At 45.3% G+C, this 27329-nt stretch overlaps 1 protein-coding gene across 1 annotated transcript in view; it reads right to left on the bottom strand.

The window, feature by feature from the left end:
* Window positions 1-27329, bottom strand: part of ostf1 (osteoclast stimulating factor 1) — a 118269-nt gene that overhangs the window by 46007 nt on the left and 44933 nt on the right. The window contains exons 2-5 of the mRNA XM_072516601.1: window positions 26304-26350; window positions 13280-13330; window positions 13118-13181; window positions 8764-8817 (exon numbers count right to left, since the gene is read on the bottom strand). Coding sequence (XP_072372702.1) covers window positions 8764-8817; window positions 13118-13181; window positions 13280-13330; window positions 26304-26350 — 216 coding nt within the window. The remainder of the gene's footprint in view (window positions 1-8763; window positions 8818-13117; window positions 13182-13279; window positions 13331-26303; window positions 26351-27329) is intronic.

Genomic DNA, 27329 nt, shown 5'->3' with positions numbered 1-27329 from the left:
AGAAATACTCAGCTGGTCTGGCAGCATTTCTGAAGAGATAAACAGAGTTAACTTCTTGAACTAAATGGGACTCTTCTTAGGAACTACAGAAGGAAATGATACCACGAGACTGCATTACACAATAAATAAGTTAAAGAGAATGAAAAAGGAGCCTCTGAAAATCTGAAAGTAGCCCACAGAAAAACAAGGCAGTCCCCAAGAAAATTTCAAGAATAGCCTCAAAAAATGTATTATTTTGATATCTGCTTTTAAATCCACAACTGCTACCACACAGAAGGACAAGGCAGCAGGTGCATGGGAACCTCATCACTTACAAGTTCCCCTCCAAGACACACACCATACTAATTTGGAACAATGGGCAGGATTCTCCAACCCCCTGCTGGGTCGGAGAATCCCCGGGGGGCGGTGTGAATCCCGTCCCGCCGCTGGCTGCCGAATTCTCCGGTGCCGGTTTTCGGGCAGGGGCGGGGTTTACGCTGCGCCGGTTGGGGGCTGTTGGCAGCGCCCCTCCCCGGCAATTCTCCGGGCCCCGATGGGCCGAGCGGCTGCCCCTTTTCAGCCAGTCCCGCCGACGTGAAATGGACATGGTCCATCACAGCGGGACCTGGCTTGTAGGGACTTCGGGGGGGGGGGGGGGGGGGGGGGGGGGGGCACGGTGGCCTGGCCCACAATCAGGGCCCACCGATCTGTGGGCGGGCCTGTGCCGTGGGGGCACTCATTCCTTCCGCACCGGCCTCTGTAGGGCACCCCACGCCAGTGGTTCTGCGCATGCGCGGGACCACCGCGGCCCTTCGGCGCCAGTTGGCACGGCGCCAACCCCTCCGCCTCCAGCCTAGCCCCCGGAAGTGCGGAGGATTCCGCAACTTCCAGGTGGCCCGACGCTGGAGGGGTTCGCGCCGTTCTTGGCGGCGGGCCATCGCGCCAAGTGTGGGAGAATCCCGCCCAATGTTTCTGTTCCTACACTGTCCTATGTCTCTGTTCCTACACTGTCAATGGAACAAAATCTACACATTTCCTTACGAAAAGCACTTTAACTGCGCCAGATGGATTCCAGTGTTTCAAGAAGGCAGGCTCCCCACCACCTTATCAAGGGCAATTAACGGGCAACAAATACTGGCCTTGCCAGCGATGTCTACATCCGATGGAGGAATTAAGAAAAATGCATCACCTCACACTCCTCTGTATTAAGTTACACCTGTCTATTCATTCTGTAGTCTAGATATATCCTGTGGCAGTTGATTGGTATCACCCTCACTGTCACACCTCCCACATTTGGACTACCAAAAGTGGTTAATATGCTACATAATAGGTACCAGTAAAGTTGAAGTCCATGCAATAAAAGGGACAGTAGCAACATGAATAGGAAATTCGTTGTACGTCAAGAATCAGAGTACTGGTGAACAATTGGTTTTTGGACTGGAGGAAGATGTACAATGGATTTCCTGAGGTCACTCGAGGACCACTTGTGTTATATTGATAACCTGGACAATGGGTTCACAGGGCATAATTTCAAAATTTGCAGATGACACAAAACTTGGTTACTGAACGGTAGTGAGGATAGCGATAGACTTCAAGTGGACATGACAGGCTGGTGGATTGAGCAGAAATATCACAGATGAAATTTAATGCACAAAATTGTGAAGTGATACACCTTGGTAGGAAGAATGAAAAGATGCAACATTAAAAAAAGGGTATAATTCTAAAGTGATTGCAGAAGTAGAGAGATCTGGGGGTCTATTTGCACAGATCAAAGGTGGCAGCGCAGCTTGATGATACACAATCAATACGCTTGAGTCCACGTGGAGTCATATCGATTCAGCTTTAATCAGATAGAACTGTACCCAGCAGCGATGTTACAGAAGTGGAGGCTGCTGGGACGGCATTGGTTCTTATACCCCGCCTCTCAGGGCAGGGCTATGTACATTGCCCAATGGTAGACCCCGCGGTCTAGCCAATGGTTATTCCTCTCCCTGGTATCGCAATACCTGGTATTACCACATTCACCCCGTTTAAAAAAAAGTCAGCGGGGTGATGGCCAGTATTACTGTCGCCTTTTCATGGTAGGACCAGGTATTGCAGGTACCATGCTATCGAGGGTTGCGGAGAAAGTTCTTGCGTTGTTAATTTTCCTCATGGTGCTGCAATCAGACGATCGGGCGGCCTGGTCGTCCTACTGGAGTGTCTAAGTTTCGGCGGCGATCCTGGTGAAGGCCCCGGCAGTAGTGACTCCGGGAACGTGGTGTCTTCCTCCCAGGCAGTTTTGTCACCCCTAGGCGGCGCTGTAAGGTCGAAAGATGGGCAGAAGGAAGGGGTGCCAGTAGGGGGCGTCGGTGCCTGCTCGGCTCTGGGTTCTGGCGGCAGTACTGACCCTCCGGTCAGGTACGGGCGGGGGGCAGTGGCTCGGGTGGTGCTCCGGCGGGCGCCAGGTCCCGGAGGGAGACCGTATCTTGGCGTCCGTCGTGGAACGCTACGTAGGCGTACAGGGGGTTGGCATGCAGCAGGTGGACCCTTTCGACCAGCGGGTCCGACTTGTGCGCCCTCGCATGTTTCCGCAGCAGGACAGTTCTGGGTGTTGCTAGCCACGTTGGGAGCGAGGTCCCCGAGGAGGACTTCCTGGGGAAAACAAGGAGACGTTCATGAGGTGTCTGGTGCATGGTAATACATAGCAGTGACCGAATGGAGTGCAGGGCCACTGGGAGGACTTCTTGCCAGCGGGAGACTGGTAGATTCCTGGACCGAAGGGCCGGCAGGACGGTCTTCCAGACCGTTCCGTTTTCCCTTTCTACCTGCCCGTTTCCCCGGGGGTTGTAGCTGGTCGTCCTGCTCGAGGCGATGCCTTTGCTAAGCAGGAACTGGCGCAGCTCGTCGCTCATAAAGGAGGACCCCCTATCACTGTGGATGTATGCGGGGAAACCGAACAGTGTAAAAATAGTTTGGAGTGCCTCGATGACGGTGGTTGTGGTCATGTCCAGGCAGGGGATGGCGAATGGGAACAGGGAGTACTCATCAATCACGTTCAGGAAATACGTGTTGCAGTCGGTGGAGGGGAGGGGGCCTTTGAAGTCCACGCTGAGGCGTTCAAAGGGACGGGAAGCCTTTATCAGATGCGCCCTCTCTGGTCGGTAGAAGTGCGGTTTGCAGTCCGCGCAGATTTGGCAGTCCCTGGTGACAGTCCTGACCTCCTCGATGGAGTAAGGCAGGTTCCGGGACTTAACAAAATGGAAGAACCGGGTGACTCCCGGGTGGCAGAGGTCCTCGTGGAGGGCTCGGAGGCGGTTTACTTGTGCGGTGGCACAAGTGCCGCGGGATAGGGCACCAGGAGGCTCGTTCAGCTTCCTGGGACGATACAAGATCTCGTAATTGAAGGTGGAGAGTTCGATCCTCCACCGCAAGATCTTGTCGTTCTTAATCTTGCCCCGCTGTGCATTATCGAACATGAAGGCAACCGACCGTTGGTCCGTGAGGAGAGTGAATCTCCTGCCGGCCGGGTAATGCCTCCAGTGCCGCACAGCTTTCACTATGGCCTGGGCCTCCTTTTCGATCGAGGAGTGGTGAATTTCGGAGGCATGGAGAGTGCGGGAGAAGAAAGCCACGGGACTGCCTGCTTGGTTGAGCCACGTCAGACGCGTCGCTCTCGACCTGGAAGGGGAGGGACTCGTCGATGGCGCGCATCGTGGCTTTTGCGATGTTCGCTTTGAGGCAGCAGAAGGCATGGGGGGGCCTCCGTCGACAGGGGGAAGGTCGTGGATTGGGTTAGGGGGCGAGCCTTGTCGGCGTAATTAGGGACCCATTGTGCATAGTAGCTAAAGAAGCTGAGGCAGCGCTTTAGGGCCTTGGGGAAGTGAGGGAGGGGGAACTCCATAAGGGGGCGGATGCGTTCGGGGTTGGGGCCTATGACTCCATTTTGCACTACATAGCCTAGGATGGCTAGACTGTCGGTGCTAAACATGCACTTCTCCTTATTGTAGGCAGATTCAGGAGGTGCGCGGTCTGGAGAAAGTTACGGAGGTTGGTGTCGTGGTCCTGCTGGTCATGGCCGCAGATGGTGACGTTGCCAAGATACGGGAACGTTGCGTGTAAGCCGTACCGGTCAACCATTCGGTCCATTTCACGCTGGAAGACCGAGACCCCGTTTGTGACACCGAAGGGAACACTTAAAGTGGTAGAGCCGCCCATCTGCTTCGAAGGCAGTGTACTGGCGGTCGCTATTACGGAGGGGTAGCTGGTGGTAGGCAGACATGAGATCCACCGTGGAGAAGACCTTGTATTGCGTGATCCTGTTTACCAGGTCGGCAATACGCGTCCAGTTGCGTAAGCCGGTTGATGGTCTGGCTATAGTCGATGACCATCCTATGCTTCTCCCCGGTCTTTACCACCACTACTTGAGCCCTCCAGGGGCTGTTGCTCGCTTCAATGACCCCTTTCCTTCAGCAGCCTTTGGACCTCTGACCTGATGAAGGTCCGGTCCTGGGCGCTGTACCGTTTGCTCCTGGTGGCGACGGGTTTGCAATCCGGGGTGAGGTTCGCAAACAGGGAAGGCGGGGAGGGACAAAATGGCGGCGCAACAAAGGGTTTTGGTCCGGCAGCACGTAGCCAGCCGCGCTGGGGGCGTGAGGCCCCATCCAAGATGGCGCCGGCCAGGGATCGCCCATGGAGTTCGGGGACGGAGACCCCGACGATTGGACCGGCGAGGGACAAAATAGCTGCGCATACTCCTCCAGCATGGTTGCCGGGGGGGGAAATGGCTGCGTCTGCGATGCTGCCTGGCGGGGCAAAGGCTGCGGTGCGCGTTGGGCCGGCGGGGCTGGGAAAAGGGAGTGCGGCGGCGGGCCTGGGACGGTCAGGACGTGGAAGAACGGCTGTGGTTGCGCAGCGGGCGGCTGGAGGAATGGCTGAGGGTAGTCATTGGACACTGCGTTCATCGCGCGGGCGAGGCAGACCGCGGCATAGTGGCCATTCTTGCCGCACCCTTTGCAGGTGACGGTGCGGGACAGGCAGCGCGCACGCGGGTGATTCGCCTGGCTGTAGGAGCAGCAGCGTTGGCCTACGGCGGTAGCAGGGCGCCTTGCCGCGCAGGCCTGCGGAGTTAGCGGGTAAGTCTGGGGGGTTAAGCGGGTAAGTCTGGGGTGCTGCCGCGGCGGGGTGCCACGCAGCCCAGGGGGGCGCGGTGCGCGCGGGGGGCGTACGCAAGATCATACCTGCCACAGAAGCGTCTCAAATTAAAAGTTTGGAGTGCTCGTTCGCCGTCACCGCTGGGCAGCCGCAGTTTTGGCCCAGCACGATCAGTGCCCTGTAGAAATCTTCTAGCGGCTCATCTGGGCTCTGCCGTCTCATTGCCAGCAGGTGACGGGCGTAGAACTGATTAAGTGGATGAATGTAGTGTCCTTCCAGCAGTTCCATGGCTTTATCATAGTTCGCCGCCCCTTCGATCAGGGGGTAAATTGCCGGGCTGACCCGCGAGCGTAGGAGGTGCATTTTCTGCCTTTCCGTGGGGGTGTCGGCAGCAGTCTCGAGGTAGCTCTGGAAGCATGCCAGCCAATGCTTAAAAATCGCAGCGGAGTTTTCTGCGTGAGGGCTGAGCTGAAGGCACGCCGGCTTGATGCGGAGATCCATCCTTCAAAAGTACTTATCTGATTAAATTGATACACAATCAATACGCTTGAGTCCACGTGGAGTCATATCGATTCAGCTTTAATCAGATAGAACTGTACCCAGCAGCGATGTTACAGAAGTGGAGGCTGCTGGGACGGCATTGGTTCTTATACCCCGCCTCTCAGGGCAGGGCTATGTACATTGCCCAATGGTAGACCCCGCGGTCTAGCCAATGGTTATTCCTCTCTCTGGTACCGCAATACCTGGTATTACCACACTTGACAAAGTGAATGAAAAGGCAAATTGGATCCCAGACTTTTTTTTAAATGGAGGCACCTGGTACAAAAATAAGGTGGTTGTGAATAACCTTTATCATCAAATAAAGCAGGGCTTCGGCCTCAAATGGAGCAGTGCCCAACTCTGGGCAACATGCTTTAGGAAAGATGTGAAGGCTTTAGAAAAGATGTGGAAAGATTCATGAGAATTATCCCAGGAATAAGGAACTTTAGTTATGCGGATAGATTGGTTTAACTGGATTTATTGGGCGTGCTCTCCTTAGAGAAGATGAAAAGGAGATTTGATGGAGATGTTCAAAATCATGTGTGGTCTAAACACGGTGATAAGAGATAAACTGTTCCATTGGTGGACACATACTTGGAAAAAAAAACTTTTTATTGGCATTTTCAAAATTATATACATTGTCGTTCGTTTACATTTATTGTACAGTACAAAAGGCTTTTCTTAGGTTTCTCTATTTACAGTCTGTCGCTGTCTGACTCAGTGTACAATCCTCCCTACCCCCCTTTCCTCCCCTCTCTTTTATTCTTTCATTTTACCGATCATCTAACTGGGGTGGAAGGGGCACCTGGGTGGTGCCACCTAATGCCTTTTACATTCTTTTGTTCAGTTGCCTTGGCATCTGCCATTGCTCGTTTCCCCTTCCCATTTTCTTTGCGTTTTCTCGCTGTGCTGTGGTTGCTGCCACTGTCGGTTTCCCCTGTGCTCCCCCTCTTTCTCCCCCCCCCCATTTTGTGTTTGCTTATCTGTTCTCTCCTTCTGGCTCCCCTTTTTTGTTCTCTTCCCCCCCCCCCCCCCCTCTCCATTCCCTCCCTTCCCCCCCCCCCCCCCCCTCCCCACTGCTGCCCCCCCCCATTCTTTCTTGTTGGGTTTTGCTACCTCACATTGCTCCCCCCCCCCGGGGGTTCTCCCTCGATTTTCTCTTTCCGTCTTGTCCTGGCCCGTTCTCCCTGGCTACTTATTTATTTATGTGTTGCCCACAAACAGGTCTGAGAACTGTTGGGTGAATGGCCCCCATGTTTTGTGGAAGCCCACGTCCAACCCAAGGATGGCAAATTTGATTTTCTCCATTTGGAGAAATTCCGGTAGGTCAGACAGCCAGTCTGAAGCTTTAGGTGGTGCTGCTGACCCCCAGCCAAGCAGGATTCTACGGCAGGCGATCAGGGAGGCAAAGGCATCTGCCCTCCTCTCCAGGAATAGATCTGGCTGGTCTAATACCCCGAAAACCGCCACTTTCGGGCATGGCTCCACCCTCATCCCCACCACTTTGGACATTGCCTCGAAGAAGTTCCAGTACCCAGCAAGTCTGGGGCAAGACCAGAACATGTGACCATGGTTGGCCGGGCCTCCTTGGCACCATTCACATCTATCCTCCACCTCCGGGAAGAACCTGCTCATTTGGGTTCTGGTCAAGTGGGCTCTATGTACCACTTTTAGCGCATGTGGAGGTAGAGTTGACCCTGTGCAGTGCTTCGCTCCAGAATCCCCACCCTATTTCGAACCGCAAGTCTTCCTCCCATTTCCTCCTTGTCGTGTCCAGTGGTGGACACATACTTAAGGTGACGCGCCAAAAAAAACAACGGTGGCCTGAAGAAAATTGATTTTACAGTCAATGGTTAGGATCTGGAATGCAATGCCCGATAGTGGAAGCAGGTTCAATTGAGGCTTTCTAGAGGAATTGAATAAGTACTGGTGTGAAAATATTTGGGGGAACACAGGGGAATGAGACAAGTTAAATTGTTCTTGCAGAGAACTGGCATGAATACGATGAGCTGAATGACCTCCTTCTATGCTGCAACCATTCTATAATTGTGAGTTCGCTTCTCAACATTCGGAGTTCAAAGCAAGCTGATTCTGCCAGCTCCAATCATAGTTCCAGCAGCCAATATTGTCCTCGTACTACCTGGCTCCAAATTGGAATCTCCACAAATCAGAGCGCTCCAAGTCCATTCTGGATAAGTTTAAAAAGTGCCTGAAATATTTATTAAAACAATTGCAGCCTTGCAATGCCATTTGTTACATTCCATGCAATGTCAAATCCTAAAGCAAAATGACTGACTTTGCACCTACGTTGTAGTTTTCATATCCTCAGGATATCCTAAAGAGATTCAGAGCCAATTAAGGACTTAACTGTTGTACTGCAGGGAAATGTGATAGTCATTTTTACACAGCGAGTTCCCACACAGTAATAAAATAAAGCAGATAATCAATTTAGAATTCAGGAATAAATGCTAGCCAGGACATGGAGACCTCTGTCGCTCATCTTTGATAAGAGCCATGGGATTTCTTATGTCCACCTGATAAAACAGAGGATGTTAAGTCTCATCTGAAAATTGGCACCTCCAAAAGTGCATTATGCCTTTAGTCCTGCGCTGAAGTGTCTATACTGGTTATGTGTGCCAGTCTTTGGTGTGGAACTTGAATTCATAGTGTTTCAAGAGCATCAACTTTCTTGCCTTGAGGGGCAGCAGTGTGGTGCAGTGAGTAGCACTGCCGCCTCACGGCGCTGAGGTCCCAGGTTCGATCCTGGCTCTGGGTCACTGGCCGTGTGGTTTGCACATTCTCCCCGTGTTTGCGCGGGTTTCGCCCCCACAACCTAAAAATGTGCAGGGTAGGTGGATTGGCCACGCTAAATTGCCCCTTAATAGGAAAAAAATGAATTGGGTATGCTACATTTATATTAAAAAAAAACTTTCTTGCCTTTAAATAATTCTAGTTAAATTGCAACTGTTTCAGTGACACAACAATTGAATTATAAATGTTTCTCTCTAACTGTGTTTCAGGTATTGCACCAAGTAATTCTCAAGGATTATGGCTGAAGCTGTTAGAAATATCACCTTACACTTATCATTTACTTCCACAACCATTACTTACCGCGTTTGGCAGCTTCATGCAATGGGTTATCAATCGACTCTACATGCTCAGCCACTGTGGAGAGAAATTAGAAATTAACTTTCACGTGAAGAAAAACTATATTTTGTACCAATTTTTCAGATCACTGCAAGTTACATAATTGGCCCTGAAATCCAAAAATGAGAATCAGAAAGCATCCTACATGTTAAACTGAAAGGGGACATTTCAGCCTCTGTTAGGGTTTTACTTTAAAAATAATATTCATCATCCCTTTCTTTTTGACTCTTTCTCTTTGTGTAAAGTCCTTCCATTCATAACTTCATCTTTTTGGAAATTCCCTTATCTGCACAAATGTCTTTGCACACCAGTTCACCCACTGCAGGCCCAAGTGTTTACTTGTCTACAATTTTTAAAATAAAAAATAAAAAGAATGTCCAAATAAAGTTACGAAAGAAATGCATCGAAGGCATTTCCTGCAGTAGAAAGTGAGTATAGTGCATGTGTATGTCTACCGCTGTTTGCACATGGGAGTTTCTTGTTGCTACGGTTTAATTCCTGATTGCAGTCCATCTCCACTCTCAAGTACTGGAAGTGTGACAGGTCTTACATTCTTCTTTTGGTAAACAATTTCTTGTTAAATTTATTACAAACAGTTTTTATTGCCTTTGATGTCTTTTATTGCCTTGAACTGGCCTTCACTGCGAGAGGATTCGAGTCCAGGAGCAGGGATGTCTTGGTGCAATTATACAGGGCCTTGGTGAGGTCAAACCTGGAATAGTGTGCGCAGTTTTGCTCTCCTTATCAGAGGAAGGACGTTCTTTCTCCAGAGGGAGTGCAGCGAAGGTTTTCCAGACTGATTCCTGGGATGACTAGACTAACGTACGAGGTGAGATTGAATCAATTAAGATTGCATTTGCTGGAGATCAGAGGAATGAGGGGGGAATCTCACAGAAACCTATAAAAATCTAACAGGACTAGATAGGGTAGATGCAGGGAGGATGTCCCCAATGGTGAATGTGTCCAGAACCATATGCCACAGTCTGAGGATATGGGATAGGCATTTAGGACAGAAATATCTTCACCCAGGGATGTCTTGGTGCAATTATACAGGGCCTTGGTGAGGTCAAACCTGGAATAGTGTGCGCAGTTTTGCTCTCCTTATCAGAGGAAGGACGTTCTTTCTCCAGAGGGAGTGCAGCGAAGGTTTTCCAGACTGATTCCTGGGATGACTAGACTAACGTATGAGGTGAGATTGAATCGATTAAGATTGCATTTGCTGGAGATCAGAGGAATGAGGGGGGAATCTCACAGAAACCTATAAAAATCTAACAGGACTAGATAGGGTAGATGCAGGGAGGATGTCCCCAATGGTGAATGTGTCCAGAACCATATGCCACAGTCTGAGGATATGGGATAGGCATTTAGGACAGAAATATCTTCACCCAGAGAGTAGTGAGCCTGTGGAATTCTTTACCACAGGAAGTAGTTGAGGCCAAAACATTGTAGGCTTTCAAGAAGCAGTTAGATATAGCACCTAGGGCAAAGGGGATCATAGGATATTGGGGGAAAGCGGGATTAGGCTATTGAGTTGGATGACCAGCCATGATCATAATGAATGGCAGAGAAGGCTCGAACAGCCTTATGGCCTCCCCTGCTCCTATTTTCGATATTTCTGTAATCCGTTTTATATGTCAAATGTAGGGCAGCTAGAAGCTATCTAATTGACTCCCATTTTAAGCATGTTTGTCATTAGTGATTTCATGGTTTGTGTGGTTCCGCAGGAACATAATCCTTGCAAATGGCGGAGCTTTACTGTACACATTGAGCGGTTTTCCAGGAAACATACACACAAACGAATTAGAAGAAGTAGGACATTCGGTCTTTTGAGCCTGCTTCGCCATTTAATAAATCATGGCGGTTTGTGTTTTAATAACAGCACAGCCATGACGGTAGACAATCTGGAAATATAATTTTGAAAGCATTTGCCAATAGTAAAGAAAATCTGAAAACTACAGTAAACAGAAATAAGAGTATGAACAGAAATATGTAACCATTAATACCCATACAAAGGCGGAATCTTCTGTGCCCCCACAGCGTGTTTCGTGGTATCAGAGGCGGCCCCCCACCGTTGGCCAATAGTGAGGTCTTCTGGTCACAGCGCCGTCAACTGGGGTTTCCCATTGTATGCACAGACTTCCCGGTGGCAGGTATTCACTGTCAGCGGAAAGAGGATCCCGGCGGCGGGAACAGTCAGAAAACCCCAACCAATGTTTTGACAAGTAATAATCCCACTTTATTCCGATAAACAAAACTCAAATTGCTGCTCTTCTCAAAGAAAAATGCATTCTGGGTCATTTTATGACTGTAGTATTCACAAATTTAGTTAATTTGGAAACCTATAGTGGAGGAGGACATGGATGACAAGGGCAATCCCACTCCCTGTGAAATTAGTTGAAATACAAATGAAACTTTCGGAAAGTGGCGCAGTAAACTTGAACCGAGATTGTAGTTCTCGGCCCAAGATATTAATAAGCAAGCTAGGGTGAGTAAGGTTGTGCCTATTCCAAACACTGCATTCAGAAATTTTTTTTTTTTTTTTTTAAAAAGAATTATTTTTAGCCAACCATTGAAAAGATTTGAAAAAATAATATCACAATCATGTGATAAAGAAAAGGTGCTAAAAACACTGGCAACTCCAGTTAGAGAAGTCGCCAGGCCGCGTGCTCAGTTTTCCTCCCACAAGTTCCGAAAGACATGCTTAAGGTGAATTGGATATTCTGACTTCGCCCTCTGTGTACCCGAACAGGCGCCAAAGTGTGGCAACTAGGGGATTTTCACAGTAACTACATTGCCACGATAATGTAAGCCTACTTGTAAGCATATTGCGGTGCATTTGACAGAAATTTTCCAGGCCTCTCTGAACACAGTATTAGTCTGGAGGATTGCAAATGTGGCGTTGTTGTTTAAGAGGCAAAGGATAACCCAGGAAACTACAGACCTGTCAGCTTGACATCAATAATGGGAAAACTGATGGAGGCCATAATATGGGATGAGGTAAATATACACAGAAAAATAAGTTAATACTAGATAGTCAACATGGCTTTGTCAAGGGCAGATCATGTCTAACAAATTTAATTGAGTTCTTTGATGAGGTGACACAGGCAATGGATGAAGGTAGTGCCGTGGATGTTGTACATCTTCCATAAAACATTTGATACAGTGCCACATGGCAGGTTGGTTAGCAAATTAAAAATGTTTGGGATTGATGGGTCCTTGGCAGCATGGATTAGACGTTGGCCAAGAGATAGAAAACAGGGGGTAGGTATAGATGGGCATTTCTCAGACTGGAAACGAGTTGAAAATGGTGTTCCCCAGGGCTGTGTTGGGACCGTTGCTTTTTATGATATGTATAAAATGATTTAGAAGTGGGTGTTGAGGGCAAAATCTCCAAATTTGCAGATGATACTAAGCCAGGGAGAATAGTGAATTGTGAGGATGACACTGAGCGACTTCAGAGGGGCATTGATAAGTTGGTCAAATGGGTAGACATCTGGCAGATGAACTTCAATACAGCGAAATGTTTGGTAATGCATTTTGGTAGAAGAAACATGGGGAGACAACGTAGGCTCATTGGTACAACTTTGAGGGGCGTACAGGAGCAAAGGGACCTCGTGCTTCAAGTGCCTAATTCTCTGAAGGTGGCCAGGCAAGTTGAACCAGTTGTTAAGGCGGCTTATAGCATCCTTGGGGTTATAAATAGAGGCATAGAGTATAAAAGGAGTGATGCTACACTTCAACAAATCATTGGTCAGAACACATTTAGAGTTTTGTGTTCAGTTCTGGGCACCTTATTTAAGGAAGGATGTTAAAGTCCTGGAGAGAGTGCAGAGAAGATTTACTAGAATGGCACTAGGAAAGAGGAATTTTAGATAAAAGGAAAGACTGGAGAAATTGGGATTGTACTACTTGGAGCAGAGAAGATTAAGAGGCGACCTTATTGAGGTGTTCAAAATTCTGAACAATTTTGACAGGGTAAAGAAAGATATTCTGTTTCCACTAGTTGGTGCGTCAGTGACTAGGGGTCACAATTTCAAGATGGTCAGCAAGAGAGCTAGGAGTGAGATAAGGAGAAACTTCTTTACACAGAGTTGGTGGGGTTTGGAATGCACTGCCTGGGAGAGTGGTGGAGGTGGATTCCATGGGAAGTTTCACAAAAGATTTGGATATATCTTTGAGTGATGAATTTAGAGGGCTATGGAGATATGGCTGGAGAATGGGACCAGATAGGTTGCTCATTTGGGAGCTGGTGCAGACACAAATGGACCAAATGGCCTCCTTCTATGCTGTAAGTAACAAACAAAACCCTTATGCTTACCATAGTTGCTTGGAATTAATCCTGTTCGGCCTCTGCAAGTTCCTTTCCACCAATTGGGATCACTCTTAAAACAAAAATAATGAAAATAAATTTATGTAACATAATAAATTAATACATCTAGGATTAAAACATAGAAAGATATATAATTGATTAAGAACTTACAATATCTGAAATGTAAAGTACATCTCCTTCATCAAAGTATAACTCGTCTGGCTAAAAAAAACAAAAAGGCATATTCAATTAACAAAGTTATCAAATATACAAGTCATTACATAGTTAAATGAACTGATTACATCACAAGTGTTGAATTCTACACATTGTGATTGCGTAATTAACAATTTCATAGAATATATAGAAGTTGCAGCAGAAAGCAGACCATTTAGCTTCATCTGTCTATTTTGACACATACAAATAATCATATTTGCCCACCCGACTGGAAACAAACCTATAATCTTGAGTCATTAGATTACACAACCATAATTTGCATGCATAGGCTAAGGATTAGTGGTCAAGCATATTCAAATGGTTCATTGGTCTGTTAAAAGAAAATATACAATTTACAAATGCGTTAATTATTGAGATCAGTCAGGACATGGAAAAATACTTAGATGGAAAACACAAGATACTTTAGAGCAAGAGCAGGGTCATTGAGAGGTCACAGAGAAACTAATGCAGTAATTACTTAGTGTCACAAGTAGGTTTACGATAACACAGCAATGAAATTACTGTGAAAATCCCCTAGTCACCACACCCTGGCGCCTGTTCGGTACACTGAGGGAGAATTCAGAATGTCCAATTCACCTAACAGCACATCTTTCAGGACTTGTGGGAGGAAACCGGAGCACCCGGAGGGAACCCGCGCAGAAACCGGGGGGGGGGGGGGGGGGGGGGGGAGAAACATGCAGACTCTGCAAAGACAGTGACCGAAGCCAGGAATCGAACCCGGGTCCCTGGCGCTGTGAAGCAACAGTGCTAACCACTGTGCTACCGTGCCGCCCACCTTTGTCAGAAATCTTGAGCACGTTATCCCAAAATATTGCCAAATACACAAAACAAATTCACATTTACCTCAACAATAACACATACAAAAGTTTTTACTTGTATAGCACTGCCAATATACAAGAAGGCCCAAAGCATTCATCACATTGCGATATTTATGAAACAAAATGAACTTGCACCAAAATGTGGCCACGGCATTGAAGACTGCATTAAACCCAAAAATGCCTCATTGGAGGATGTCACAACTCATATACTATTTCAAATTCACACAATGAGATTCTGTTGCCTCATCACAGACCCATTTGTTAGGATCACCCCACGGCAGTGAACAATTCATCACCTTGTCACAGCTGGCCTATTTTCGCATCCATTGTGATCGTGCCAATTTTATTTATGTGGCACGGTCCATATAGCGGATATAGTCCTGGGGCACACAATTTGCACAACAAACCTGCTGGAGGCCAAAGATGATGTCAGAGACATTTCGCAGCTTTCGAGGGCAAAAACAAAGAGAGGCGACGAGACAGGCCAATTTTAAACAAGAGATTGCAAGGTGAATCCCACAGCTGGAACTAAAACTTTTGCATTCAATTTTTGCTCTCAGTAATAATAAGAAAACTGCTGCCAAAACACATTAGCTAGGTCACAAAAGACAAAACATATGGTTTAATAGTTTTCCTATCGATAAGGAGGCAAGTGAGATTGAGTTAAGCAAATGTAATTTGTTTTGACTGTTTCACTGTAAATTAATTTGCTGCCTGTGAAATAAAGCACTTTAAAGAATCATCTCAATTTTTCACATGTTTCAGTCTATCAAAAATCAAAGGAAGAAATTCATGTGATAGCACTTGTAAAAGACACAATATTCATTTTGGACATCTGGGTTTTGCTATGATATGTTTAGCTATTGAGCTGTTCAGGCACACTCCTGAACAGTTGCTTGGATTGCTTGCAGGAGTGGACTTGCAAGAACACTTCAAAACATAGAAATAAAATAATCCCAATAGGAAGGAAGAAATTTGAAGATGTGACTAAAAATTTGGTTGCAAGGGCAGCACGGTGGCGCAGTGATTAGTGCTGCTGCCTCACGGCACTGAGGTCCCAGGTTCGATCCCGGCTCTGGGTCACTGTCTGTGTGGAGTTTGCACATACTCTCCGTGTTTGCGTGGGTTTCGCCCCCACAACCCAAAGATGTGCAGGGTAGGTGAATTGGCCATGCTAAATTGCCCCTTAATTGGAGAAAATGAATTGCGTACTCTAATTTATTTCTTAAAAGTTTGGTTGCAAAGGTAAAGAGTTTGAACGGTGATGAAATTTAGGGAAGCAGCACAAGCTGGCTGAAAACTCTTACCAATGGTGGAGCAAAGAGAGGGTTTGCACACAAGTCAGAGGACCAGGCACATGGAGGAATGGAGAGAGATTGCAGAGGTGGGGCAAGGGGAAGAAAAGGTCTTGGAGCAATTGGAAAACTTAAACATTTAATAACTGCTACAGAGGGATTCAACATAGATTACAAACCAATAACTATGATAGGTATTTCTAATATTGTGCAGGAAATCACATGGGCACAGAATTATGAACCATTCGATATTTGTGGAGGACAGGAGAGCAGCAAGGTGAGCATTACAGTTCATTTACTCCAAAGCTGTCAAAGATCACAAAGTGGAGAAATTGTGGTATGCATGTATCTGGGAAATATTGCAGACATGGAAATAGATGGTCTTGATAATGGTTATACTGAGCTCACCCTCAGCTCAGCTTGAACAAGATATTCCAAACAATCGTATTCAGTCCGAGTGCATTTCCATCAATTCTTCAAGACCAGTTGCAGACAAATTTAGTGCGGAACAAACTTTAGAAATCACAGGAGGTCACATTCTGCTCTCTACCACGTGTGTGATGTGTTACAATTCACTCAGGAAGTTTGAACCGCTGTGGCAACATCCACTTAGAATCATAGAGTTTAACAGCACGGAAAGAGGCCCTTCGGCCCATTGTGTCCGAGCCAACCATCAAGCACCTAGCTATTCCAATTCCATTTTCCAGCACTTGGTCCGTAGCCTTGTATGCAATGGCATCTGAAGTGCTCATCTAAATATTTAAAAGTTGAGGGTTCCCACCTCCATCAACTTTTCAGGCAGTGAGTTCCAGATTCTAAACACCCTCAGGATGAAAACGTTTTTCCTCATATCTCCTCTAAACCTCCTGCCCATTGCCTTCAATCTATGTCCCTTGGTTATTGACATCTCGACTGAGGAGAGAAATACCTTCCCATCCATCCTATTTCCATCAGGTCCCGCCTCCGCCTTCTCTGCTCTAGGAATAACAAACCCAGCCAATCCAGTCTCTTTTTTTAAAAAAACATATTTTATTACAAACATGTATCAAAGCAGGTTACAGCAAATAAACACCATACTTCCCAACAATAAACTATACAGTCTGTACAGATTGTTCCCCTTTTCCACCCCCCCCCCCCCCACCACCTCCCCACACCACCCATCCCCACCCTCCTGCGACGAACAGCTCCTCAAACACGGCCACAAACACCCCCACCTTTTCTCAAAATGCCTTGCTGAGCCCCTTAACTCATTCTTTATCTTCTCTAACCGGAGGAAGTTGTACAGGTCACCCAATCATGCCGCTCTATCCAGTCTCTCTTGATAGCAGAAACGATCCAGCCCAGGCAACATCTTGGTGAATCTCCTCTGCACCCTCTCCAGTGCAATCACTTCCTTTCTATAGTGTGGTGACCAGCACTGTACATCTCTAGGGCCTAACCATCATTTTATACAGCTCCATAACCTCCCTCCATGCATCTTGAAGTTTGGAGCTAGCTTGATAGTCTAAACCAAATCTGGTAACAAAATCATTATTTCTCATGTTCCTATTCATTTTTCAACTAACTGGACACTTGTTGTGCTTTTGTACCTAAAGTGAGGATGAGAAATACCTGCTGCAAATCACTCCACAGTTGAAACCACAAAAAAATTGTATTAAGGACAACAGCGAGGCATGCATGCAGGATTTTGTGAAGGAGTATTACAACATTGCCAACGGAAAGTTTAGCAATTCCTTAATACTGGCTGCATGTGCTAATGTTTTCTTAGCTGCAGAATAAATATTGTGGGCCTGGAAGTACCATTTCTTCGGTAAAAACAAATAGAAAGGTCGTAGATATCTACAAAATGTCAATATTCTAATTTTGTTCTAATTACCTCCAAACCATGTTATAACCCAGGTATCTTTTAATTGCATTGTTATGTAGCTATCTCACACATGTTGTCATGTGAGAGTACCCTTTAAGAAATGAGCTTTTAAGAAATGTACCTTTAAGAAATGGAATTGCTCGTTATTGGAGTGATGTCAGAGTGAGGGTGGGGCTGAGCTCCACTTCTGCTTTTTAATTTCAGTTTGAGAAAGCTTGGGTGTGTCTGTGAGCTGCACTGCTGTTGATCTCTGCCATGAAGGACTATCTCTTAATCATTTGGTGAATTCAGAAGAATTATAAATGTTTCAGTCTTGAATGTAAAACCCTAATGTGCTCCTGTTTGAAGGTTTGTTAAGCCTTCTGGATGTTAAAAGGACAGCATACAGATTACTTTGTGTTGTATTCTTTGGGGCGTGTATTTGATTTACTGGTTGCTAAGATATTCACTGTTTGTTTTAAAAAGGTTAACTTGAGTTCATAGAATAAACATTGTTTTGGTTTACAAACCACTGGTCCATTTTCTGCTGTACCATACCTGTAGAGTGGGCCATGTGCTCCCCATACCACAATCTATTAAAAGTTGTGGGTCAGGTGAACTCCATGATACACTTTGGGATTCTCTAAACCCTGGCCCATAACAATGTATCAGTTAACCTGCTTTTGGTCGTGCTGATTGAAGTAGGAATTTTGAACCATACAACAGAAGTATTCTGTGCTCTTCAGGTAGTTCCATGGCATCCTACTGGCCAAGCAAGTGGGACCGCAGTTTTAGATCTTGTGAAACAGTATTTTTCTTATCTAGTTAACTTCTTATTCAATTTTATGCTCTAGCCTGGATCCCAAAGCTATTAGTTTGTATTTCATGTGGACTTTGACAGTAGAATTCTGAAAAGGCAAATAACAAATAATATACTCCCGTCTTCTGGAAGCTCACTAATGTCCAATAATTTCTTCCATCTCCTTTAGAATCCTATGGTGTATGCTATTTATTAAGTAAAGTGATCACATAGACTTCAAAATAAATGTCAAATAATCAGGTTTTGAATCGACTAGGGCACTCACCCCATACACAAACATTTATCCATCAGGAAACTTGCTATTGAAATTTAGAGTCATTGTTCTTTTAACCATCCCTTGCATGCGGATGAAACAAACAAGTCTTTATTCTTCAGATTTCTTAAATTGACCTGCTGTGCATTTCCATTTTATTGCAGTTCTCCACCATTTGCAGTTTCCCCTACTGACCCCCACCACCTTTATCATTGAACTATATTGCAAAGAGCTAAAAACATTACCGTCTCATCACAAATGAGGGCAAAACAATTGGCATCAAATAAGGAACTTATCCCCTCTGTCATAATATGCACTCATGCACATCATGAGGTAAAAACAGGCAGTGACAGACACCCAGGTTAGCCAATCAACATACAGGAAAGAACACAACCAATCACCAGACAGAACTTCCAGCTATAAAACACACGAGACATCAGCACTCTGCCTCTTTCCACTGGTGACAACTGTAGTGACAGTCAGGGTGTACAAATCATTCAACACCTTCTATACGTGGATCGGAGCTAGCCTGGTCTACGAACCTTCACAGTAGAGACTGACCACAGACCCCTAGTCCATATCATTCACAAGGACTTGAATGACATGACGCCCAGGCTTCAATGCATTCTCCTTCGACTCCGCAGGTATGATTTCGAATTGGTTTACACACCGGGCAAGGAGCTAATCATTACGGATGCCCTGTCTCGCGCCATCACCTCGTCCTATGAACAGATCGACTTCATCCGCCAAATTGAGGCACAGGTGCAACTGTGTGCCAGCAACCTCCCGGCCTCAGACGAACGAGTCGTCAACATTCGAGAAGAGACTGCCAAGAACCCTCTTCTGCAGCGGGTCATACACCACCTTGCAAATGGTTGGCAGAAAGGGCAATGCTCCCAGTTCTTTAATGTCAAGGATGACCTAACAATTGTCGAGGGGATCCTCCTCAAGCTGGATTGTATAGTTATTCCTCGCAGCCTCCAGAGCTTAGTGCTCAAACAGATCCACGAGGGACACCTCGGTATCGAGAAATGCAGGCGCAGGGACCGGTAGGCTGTCTGTTGGCCTGGCATCAACGAGGACATATCCAACATGGTCCTCAATTGTGTGACTTGCCAGCGTTTCCTGACTGCTCAGCCCAAAGAAACACTCCAGCAACACGAGATCATGACCTCTCCGTGGCCTAAGGTGGGAATCGACCTTTTTCGCGCCAATGGGCGTGACTACGTGCTTATAATTGACTACTTCTCGAGTTACCCCAAAATGTTGAGATTGTCCGACATCACATCAAGGACTGTCATCAATGCCTGCAAGGAGACATTTGCCAGGCATGGTATTCCACTCACGGTCATGAGCGACAACGGTCCCTGCTTCTACAGCCAAGAGTGGTCCAGCTTCGCGAAGCTATACCAGTTCAAGCACATTACCTCGAGCCCGCATTACCCGCAATCTAACAGGAAGGTTGAAAAAGGAGTCCATATCGTGAAGCAACTGCTCTGCAAGGCTGCGGACTCGGCTTCTGACTTTAAACCTTGCACTCCTGGCATACAGGGCAACCCCTCTGTCCACCTGTATGTCTCCGGCACAACTCCTTATGAATAGTGACCTGCGGACGACTGTTCCGGCCATTCATTTGCCTGACCTGTATCACCTCCCAGTGCTGCAAAAGGTGCAGCAACTCAGAAACCGGCAAAAGCTGAATATGATGCTCAAGCTACTGATTTGCCTGTGCTCTCTCCGGAAGATGCTGTTCGCATCAAGTTGTCTGGTGGAGACTGGTCAGCTCCAGCTGTTGTTGTTCGACAGGCTGCTCCCAGATCGTTTGTGGTTCGCATGGCTGATGGATCCATTGTCAGGCACAACAGAAGGGCACTACGCAAACTTGCCTGCCCACCACCGGATCTCACCTTCCCAGCTGTCGTTATGCCTTTTCCAGTCACCTCGCTCCACAAGGCCACCAATCTGGCTGCAATCCCGCCTGTCAAGGCTCCGTCGTCCCCACCTCCACCTCTCAGGCGGTCGACAAGGATCCGACGCCAGCCCCAGAGATTGGACTTATAAATATTTCCTTTGTACATATTGTTCTGTATCTGCATGCTAGACACCTTACATGTACATATGCCTTCACTCGCCATTTGCTGTAAATAGTTATATCTGTAAATATGTTGTATATGCTCTTAAGCTTTTAAAAAGGGGGATGTCATAATATCCACCCATGCACATCACGAGGTTAAAAACAGGCAGTGACAGACACCCAGGTTAGCCAATCAACATACAGGAAAGAACACAATTAATCACCAGACAGAACACCAGAGGGGGGCTTCCAACTATAAAACACACAAGGCATCAGCACTCCGCCTCTTTCCACTGGAGACAACTGTAGTGACAGTCAGGGTGTATATATCAGTCAGCACCTTCTACACGTGGATCAGAGCTAGCCTGGTCTAGTAAGTTAGAGTAAGTACACTTAGAGTAGTAGAGTGCCAACCCACAGCCAGCTGTGTGCATTGTTACAGAAGTTCAATAAATCGTACTGAACCAACGCCTACGTTTGGTGTATGTTTTACCATTCATCTGCATCCTGTTGCAGTCAGTGTTACGCCAGGGTGAATAATACGACACCCTCCCCCATTCTGTTCTAGCCATTTACATTGGCAGAAGTGGAAAAAAATCTCAAAACTTTCTGCCATTCATTGACCACACATTGCACATTCCAAAACCTGCAATTCAATATGATTGGACCTTTTCCAAATGTTATCGTTTTTTGTCCACAAACGAGCATTAATAAATTAATATGGAAAATCTATATAGTGCTGATATTCTTTCAACAAAGAAAAAGCACTTTAAATCACCTTAAGCTTTAAATATGTCTCCTCACCGGTCAAACCATGTAATGCAAATCTCCTTAGCCAAGAGTAGTTTGCACTGTACACAGAAAATATACTGATCCAAATCTGAACATTATATCTGGCCATCTTTCAGAGACGATAGCTCCCATCTCAAGCAGCAATTCACAAACATTTGGTGTCTCATACGAATTCTGGATTTGCCATTGCATCAGATGTGTCTGGTACAGGAAGTGCTTGCTGCAACAGGAACCTCCGGCTTTCAGCAACCTCCTCACACAATACAATGATGGCAGCACATTTTAAAATCTTAGTTGGGGTGATGCATTTCCTGCTTCAGCCACATTGCATAACATTCTTTTGAAAATCGATAGCAATTCAACTTTTACTTGGTTTAAATAATAACAGCAATTTTCATGTCATTAGAATTAAGCAGCTTTTAAACAGGAGTAGACTAATCGCCATTACTGGGGTGTCACTACATTTATCTTAATTGTACTTAATTTTGAATTCTGCACCATTTGTTTGGTCACGGGAAGAAAAAGACAATACTTTCGATTGAATGCATCCTCCTGCCAACTCCTCCATTTTGAAAACAATTGTCAAAAATATCAATTTTATCAACATAAAGACACTCGAGATCAGCCTGCTTATTACTAGTCTGCTCCAGTGAAGAGCACTTGCATAAGACTGTAAGAACTAGGAGTAGCCCCTCGAGCTATTTAAATATAATCATAGCTGATCTCATCTGGACCTCAATTCCACTTTCCTGATCATTCTCCATAGCCCTTCACCCCACGCCTAAATAAAAATTTGCATCTCCTCAATTTGTTTCGTGTTGCACCATCCACTGCACTCTGGGGTACAGAATTCCACAGATTCATTACCCTTTTTCCCTCCACATTTCGATTTTAAATCTGCAACCCCTTAGCCTAAAACTATGGCCTCTCGTTCTACAATGTCCAACAAGGAGAAACATCTGCTCTACATCTATCCTGTCAATCCCCTTTAGCACCTTACTCCTAACCTAAACTCCTGCTAATGTAGGTCTAAACTGCTCAATCTCCGTTCATAAGACAAGTCCTTCATCCCTGAATCAATCTAATGAATCTTCTCTGATGCACTTCTCTGCCTTCAGGTAAGGTGACCAAAACTGTGCACAGTACTCCAGATGCAGTCTCACCAATGCCCTATGCAGTTGCAACAGCAATTTCCAACTTTTATACTCTATTCTATTAGCAATGAATGCCAAAATTTCATTTGCCTTCCTTACTACCTGCTGCACCTGTGTAAAAACTTTGTGATTCATGCACAAGGACACCCAGATTCCTCTGCACCAAGCATTGTGAAGTTTCTCTTCATTTAGATAATAAGTTGCCTTTTTATTCCTCCGATAAATGACGAACCTTACACTTCATTATTTAGAACTTACCCACATTAAAGTTCCTCTGCCAAATTTTGGCCCACCCTATCCACACCCATTTATAAATTTCCTCATTGCAAACTTGCTTTCCCACCTATTTTAGTGTCATCTGCAAATTTGGCTATAGTACATTCCATCCCTGCATCCAAGTAATTCACATAGATTGTAAGTAGTTGGGTAAATAGCAACATACGACTTGGGAGCAAGAGTATGCCATTCGACGCCTCAACCCTGCTCCGCCTCAGATCATAGTTGATCTAATTGTGGTCTCAACTCACACTTTTCTGACTGCCCCCTATAACTCGGACTTCCTGGGCTATCAAAAATCCTTCCAAATCAGTTTTGCATAAATGTTTGACCCAGACCCCACGGCGTTCTGGCGAACAGAATTCCACAATGACTGAAGAGAAAAGTTTGCTCCTCATCACAGATTAAAAATAAGGAGTGTCCCTTTTAAGATAATATCCTCCAATTGGAGTCTCCTTTACAAGGGGAAACCCCCACCAGGTATTCAGTCTGGCAAGTCCTCTCAGGACCTTATGTTTCAATAACATCACCTCTCACTCCTCTAAACTTCAATGGGCATAGGCCCAATCTGTTCAACCTTTCTTCATCAGCCAAGCCCTTCATTTGTAAAAAGGTAATTCAAGGGTGTGGGCTTCGATGGCCAGGCCAGCACTCATTGGCCATCCCCAAATCCACTTGAGAAGGTGCCGGTGAGTTGCCTTCTTAAACTGCTATGGTCCAGGTGCTGTTAGGGAGGGAGATCCAGGATTTTAACCCAGCAACAGTAAAGGAATGGTGATATATTTCCACGTTATCATGTTGAGGGGTTTGGAGGGGATCTTCCAGATGGTGGCGTTCCCAGGTATCTGCTGCCCTCGTCCTTCTAGATTGTAGTGGTCATGGGTTTGGAAGTTCTTGCTATGAATCTTGTAGGTGGTACACACTGCTGCTCATCAGTGGTGGAGGGAGTGAATGTTTGCAGAAGGGATTGCCAAAGGGATGCCAATCAAGCGGGCAGCTTAGTCCTGGATGATGTCAAGCTTCAGGTGGTGAGTTACTTGCTGAAGGATTCCTCGCCTCTGACCTGCGTTGGCAGCCACAGAATTTATATGGCTAGTCCAGTTCAGTTTTTTGTCCCAGGAATGAGTCAAGAACTTTATTGCTTCTAATAAGCCATTTATATCCTTTTTCAAATAAGGACACCAAAACTGTATATAGTCCTCTGGATTCAGTCTCACCAACGCCGGGCAAACCTGCAGTAAAACCTCCTTATTTATATCCCAGTCCCCTTGCAATAAATGGCAACATTTCACTTGCTTTCCTCATCACTTGCTTGACCTGCATACTAATTCTTTGGGATTCAGATACCAGAACACCCAAGCCCCTCTACACCATCGGGTTCTGCAATCTCTCGTTCCTGCTAAAGTGGAGAACTCCCATTTTCCTGCAACCCCCCACTGATTTGACCTATCTACATCCCTTGGCAGACTCTCTACCTCCCTTCACATCTAACTAACCACCTGCCTTAAGTGTCATCAGAAAATGTAGCTCCATACATTCAGTCTTCCCCCCCCCCCCACTCATTTAGCCTATTTATAACCCTTTCCGATTAAAAGTTTAGGGAGTTTCAAACTTGAACACCTGGACACCAGGAACTACAAATTATTTTCTGGGAAACTTATATCAGTCATTACCACAAATTCCACAACTCCAATGAACTCTCCAAATACTTCCGTTCACGATGTCCATATTTCCCATGGAACCACCCATTGGTAACATCTTCAGACTAGCGAGGAAGAAGGCCCAACTCCAGCCTCATTTCAGTCGGTGAACTCACATTTCTTCAAAAAGTTAGTAATCCAAGAGTCTTCTCAAACTTACTATGGAGGACCATTTTAAATTAATACAACGTTGAGGTTTTACTTTGACTTCATTAGGATGGCCATACTATTACAAGTGTGAGGTTTTATGATTATTAGGCTCAATCCAACCCATTTTTAGTGATAGTTGCAGCTGTGCAGATCTTGCGAGTACTCAAAGATGCAAAAAATTTCAATAAGGGGATGAAACTAGAATAGGGGAAAATAAAATACAAGGTACCAAGATACAAGCCATTGTGCTCTTTTGTAAACCGATCAACTGCCAAGATTAATCATAAAACTCCATTAAACTATTACGATGTTCTAATATATGAACTATCAGTTAATACTTTTAAAACCAGCACACAGACTATTAAAATGGCCACTGAAAACAGTGTGAACTTTGGTATTTTAGTATTTTAGGTTTCAGACAGTCCCAAGTCTTGAAAAAATCCAATTAAACCCACTGTCATCTGGGCAATTCACACATCCCTTTGTTTCAGGATGGATCACGGAAAAGGGCAAAAGAACTTCTGCCAACCTGGCTCTACTCCACTCTGGACAAAATAGGACATTGAAAATGTGTGTAAGACGGATGTGAATAGATCCCACCAATCTTCTATTCCATTATGATGGATTTCCTCAACCAAACTAGACTGGGTGAATCTCAAGCCAAAACAGAATTGCAATCAACATATACACCACTCTGTTTGGGAAAAATGACTTGAAATATGATGAGGGAACCATTTTCATTGTGTCCTTGAAAACTAGCAAGTAGCAGCTTGCAGGCAGAGCATTACACCAAAAGCTATCAAACTGCCTGCTTTGGTGACTTGCAGCGAATGTAATAAACAGCAATACCTTCAACGTGGGCTACCCTACCAGTGAGATAGATTCCACAATCTGTTCCAGTTAAGTTAACCTGAGAACTAACTTCCTAGAAGTTCAACTACATGAAACCTCACAGCTGGAGAATCTTTCACTTTATAAGACCTTCACTTCAACTGAAGCATCAATTTCATCTATGAAATTACAGGCCTGCCCAGAAAGTCACAGAGATACTTTTAAGCTGCAAGCATGGTGCCCTTATGTATATCTTTTGAGTGTGTGCGAGATAAGTTTGTGAAATGTTGCATTCAGGATGTGAGAGAATAATATTTTGAAGCTCTCAAAAGGTTTGCTGCTGGAATTATTTAATCGGGGCCCCTACTCTGGTGGTAGGAAAACACACCTTTTACTTAGCAAAATGCTGAATATGAGCAGTAACTAGAAGCACAAATTGGCACTATAATGGTGCCTTGTAGCTAAGGAAATAACAATAAATATTTGAATTGGAATGAGTGTGTAATGTTAGTTGGTTAAGAACATGAATTCACTAATTGCATCACATTTAAAGGATTTCAGGAAGAACACTTTCATTTATATAGAAAAGGTCACACCCTCCAGATGTCCGAAAGTACTTCGCATCCAGTGAATTGCATTTTGAGGTGTAGCAACTATTATTTAGGCATAGAATAAACATTATACATTTAGGTTTACTTGTTTTTCCTTCTCCCCATCCTCGAACCTCACATTTTTGGTTCAGCAAAATAAGAGGTGTCAAACTCAATTAGTTAATACATGTAAAAAGGGGGCATTTGGTTCCCTGGTGTAACTCCTGCGTCACTGGGTGTCATGTTGTGCTATTAAGAGTGGACAAAACTGCATACCCTGAAACAATTACATTCAAATTAACTTGGATCGGAGCTCACCCACACACAAATCACCAAACATATGCAGCAGAAAAAATACTTACTGTTCTGGGTTCAAAGGCAAACAGGGCTCTGTAAACTCTCACCTGACCTGAAAAATAAAGATAAACAGTTAACTCTAATTACTGATCATTTCTTTTCTAAAATGACATTTTATGCAAATGAAATTGTCAGCTTAAAACGCTGGTCCTACCCTACAGTTTTCAGTCTAAGACCCAGTTTTGCACGAGTACAGAAACTTGGAATGTCTAAAGCTTTACACGACAGGCAACAAAAAAAAGTTTTCATTTAACAACCACAGACATTTTCTTAGATCTTGATAACTGTATGCTTTCGCACATTGGGATTACACAGCAGAAGGGTATTGCTAAAAACAGATGTATCACAGGCACACACCTCATAAATCTGACCCTAGTTATGGTAATGACCATGAATGGCAAAGAACGCTCCACAGGCAGGAACCAAAGTGTGGGGGTCTGAAGCTGTGGGTTGCATACCCTGATGGGGATGCAGAGACAGCGTTTAGAGTCATAAGCACACACCCCCGCAACCCCCCCCCCCCCCCCTCCTCAGAGGCAACAGCACTGTGGTAGTACAACACTGGACACTCCAGCAAACACCAAGATGGGTGAGGGGAAAAATGTGATCCCAAAGGTCTCAATTTTTAAAAAAAACACTTAACAGCCAGTGCTGAAGAGGCCCTAAATGATTGTGCACCTACTTGGTGCAGCCAGAGGCAAGCAAGTGTAACTCACTTTTTTTTAAAAATTCATTTACGGGATGTGGATATAGCTGGTTAGGCCAGCATTTATTGCCCATCTCTAGTTGCCCTTCAGAAGGTGGTAATTGTTATATTATAGATGTAATATATATATTACTCATTTGTCTTGCCGAGTTGTATTTAACTTGATGATAAACAGTCAGTCTTCCAGTTGATGACAAATTTTTTATTGAGTAACAAAATAATATACTTCTGAGTTCTTTTACTTTAATACTTTGACTAGTAATAGAATTAACTAAAATTAGATTAAATTAACAATTAATATAATACACTACACTCTGAGCTGGTC

This window comes from Scyliorhinus torazame, chromosome 9 (genome assembly GCF_047496885.1).
Source record: "Scyliorhinus torazame isolate Kashiwa2021f chromosome 9, sScyTor2.1, whole genome shotgun sequence".
In the NCBI taxonomy this organism is placed as follows: domain Eukaryota; kingdom Metazoa; phylum Chordata; class Chondrichthyes; order Carcharhiniformes; family Scyliorhinidae; genus Scyliorhinus; species Scyliorhinus torazame.
This window is presented reverse-complemented; position numbering and strand designations above follow the sequence as displayed.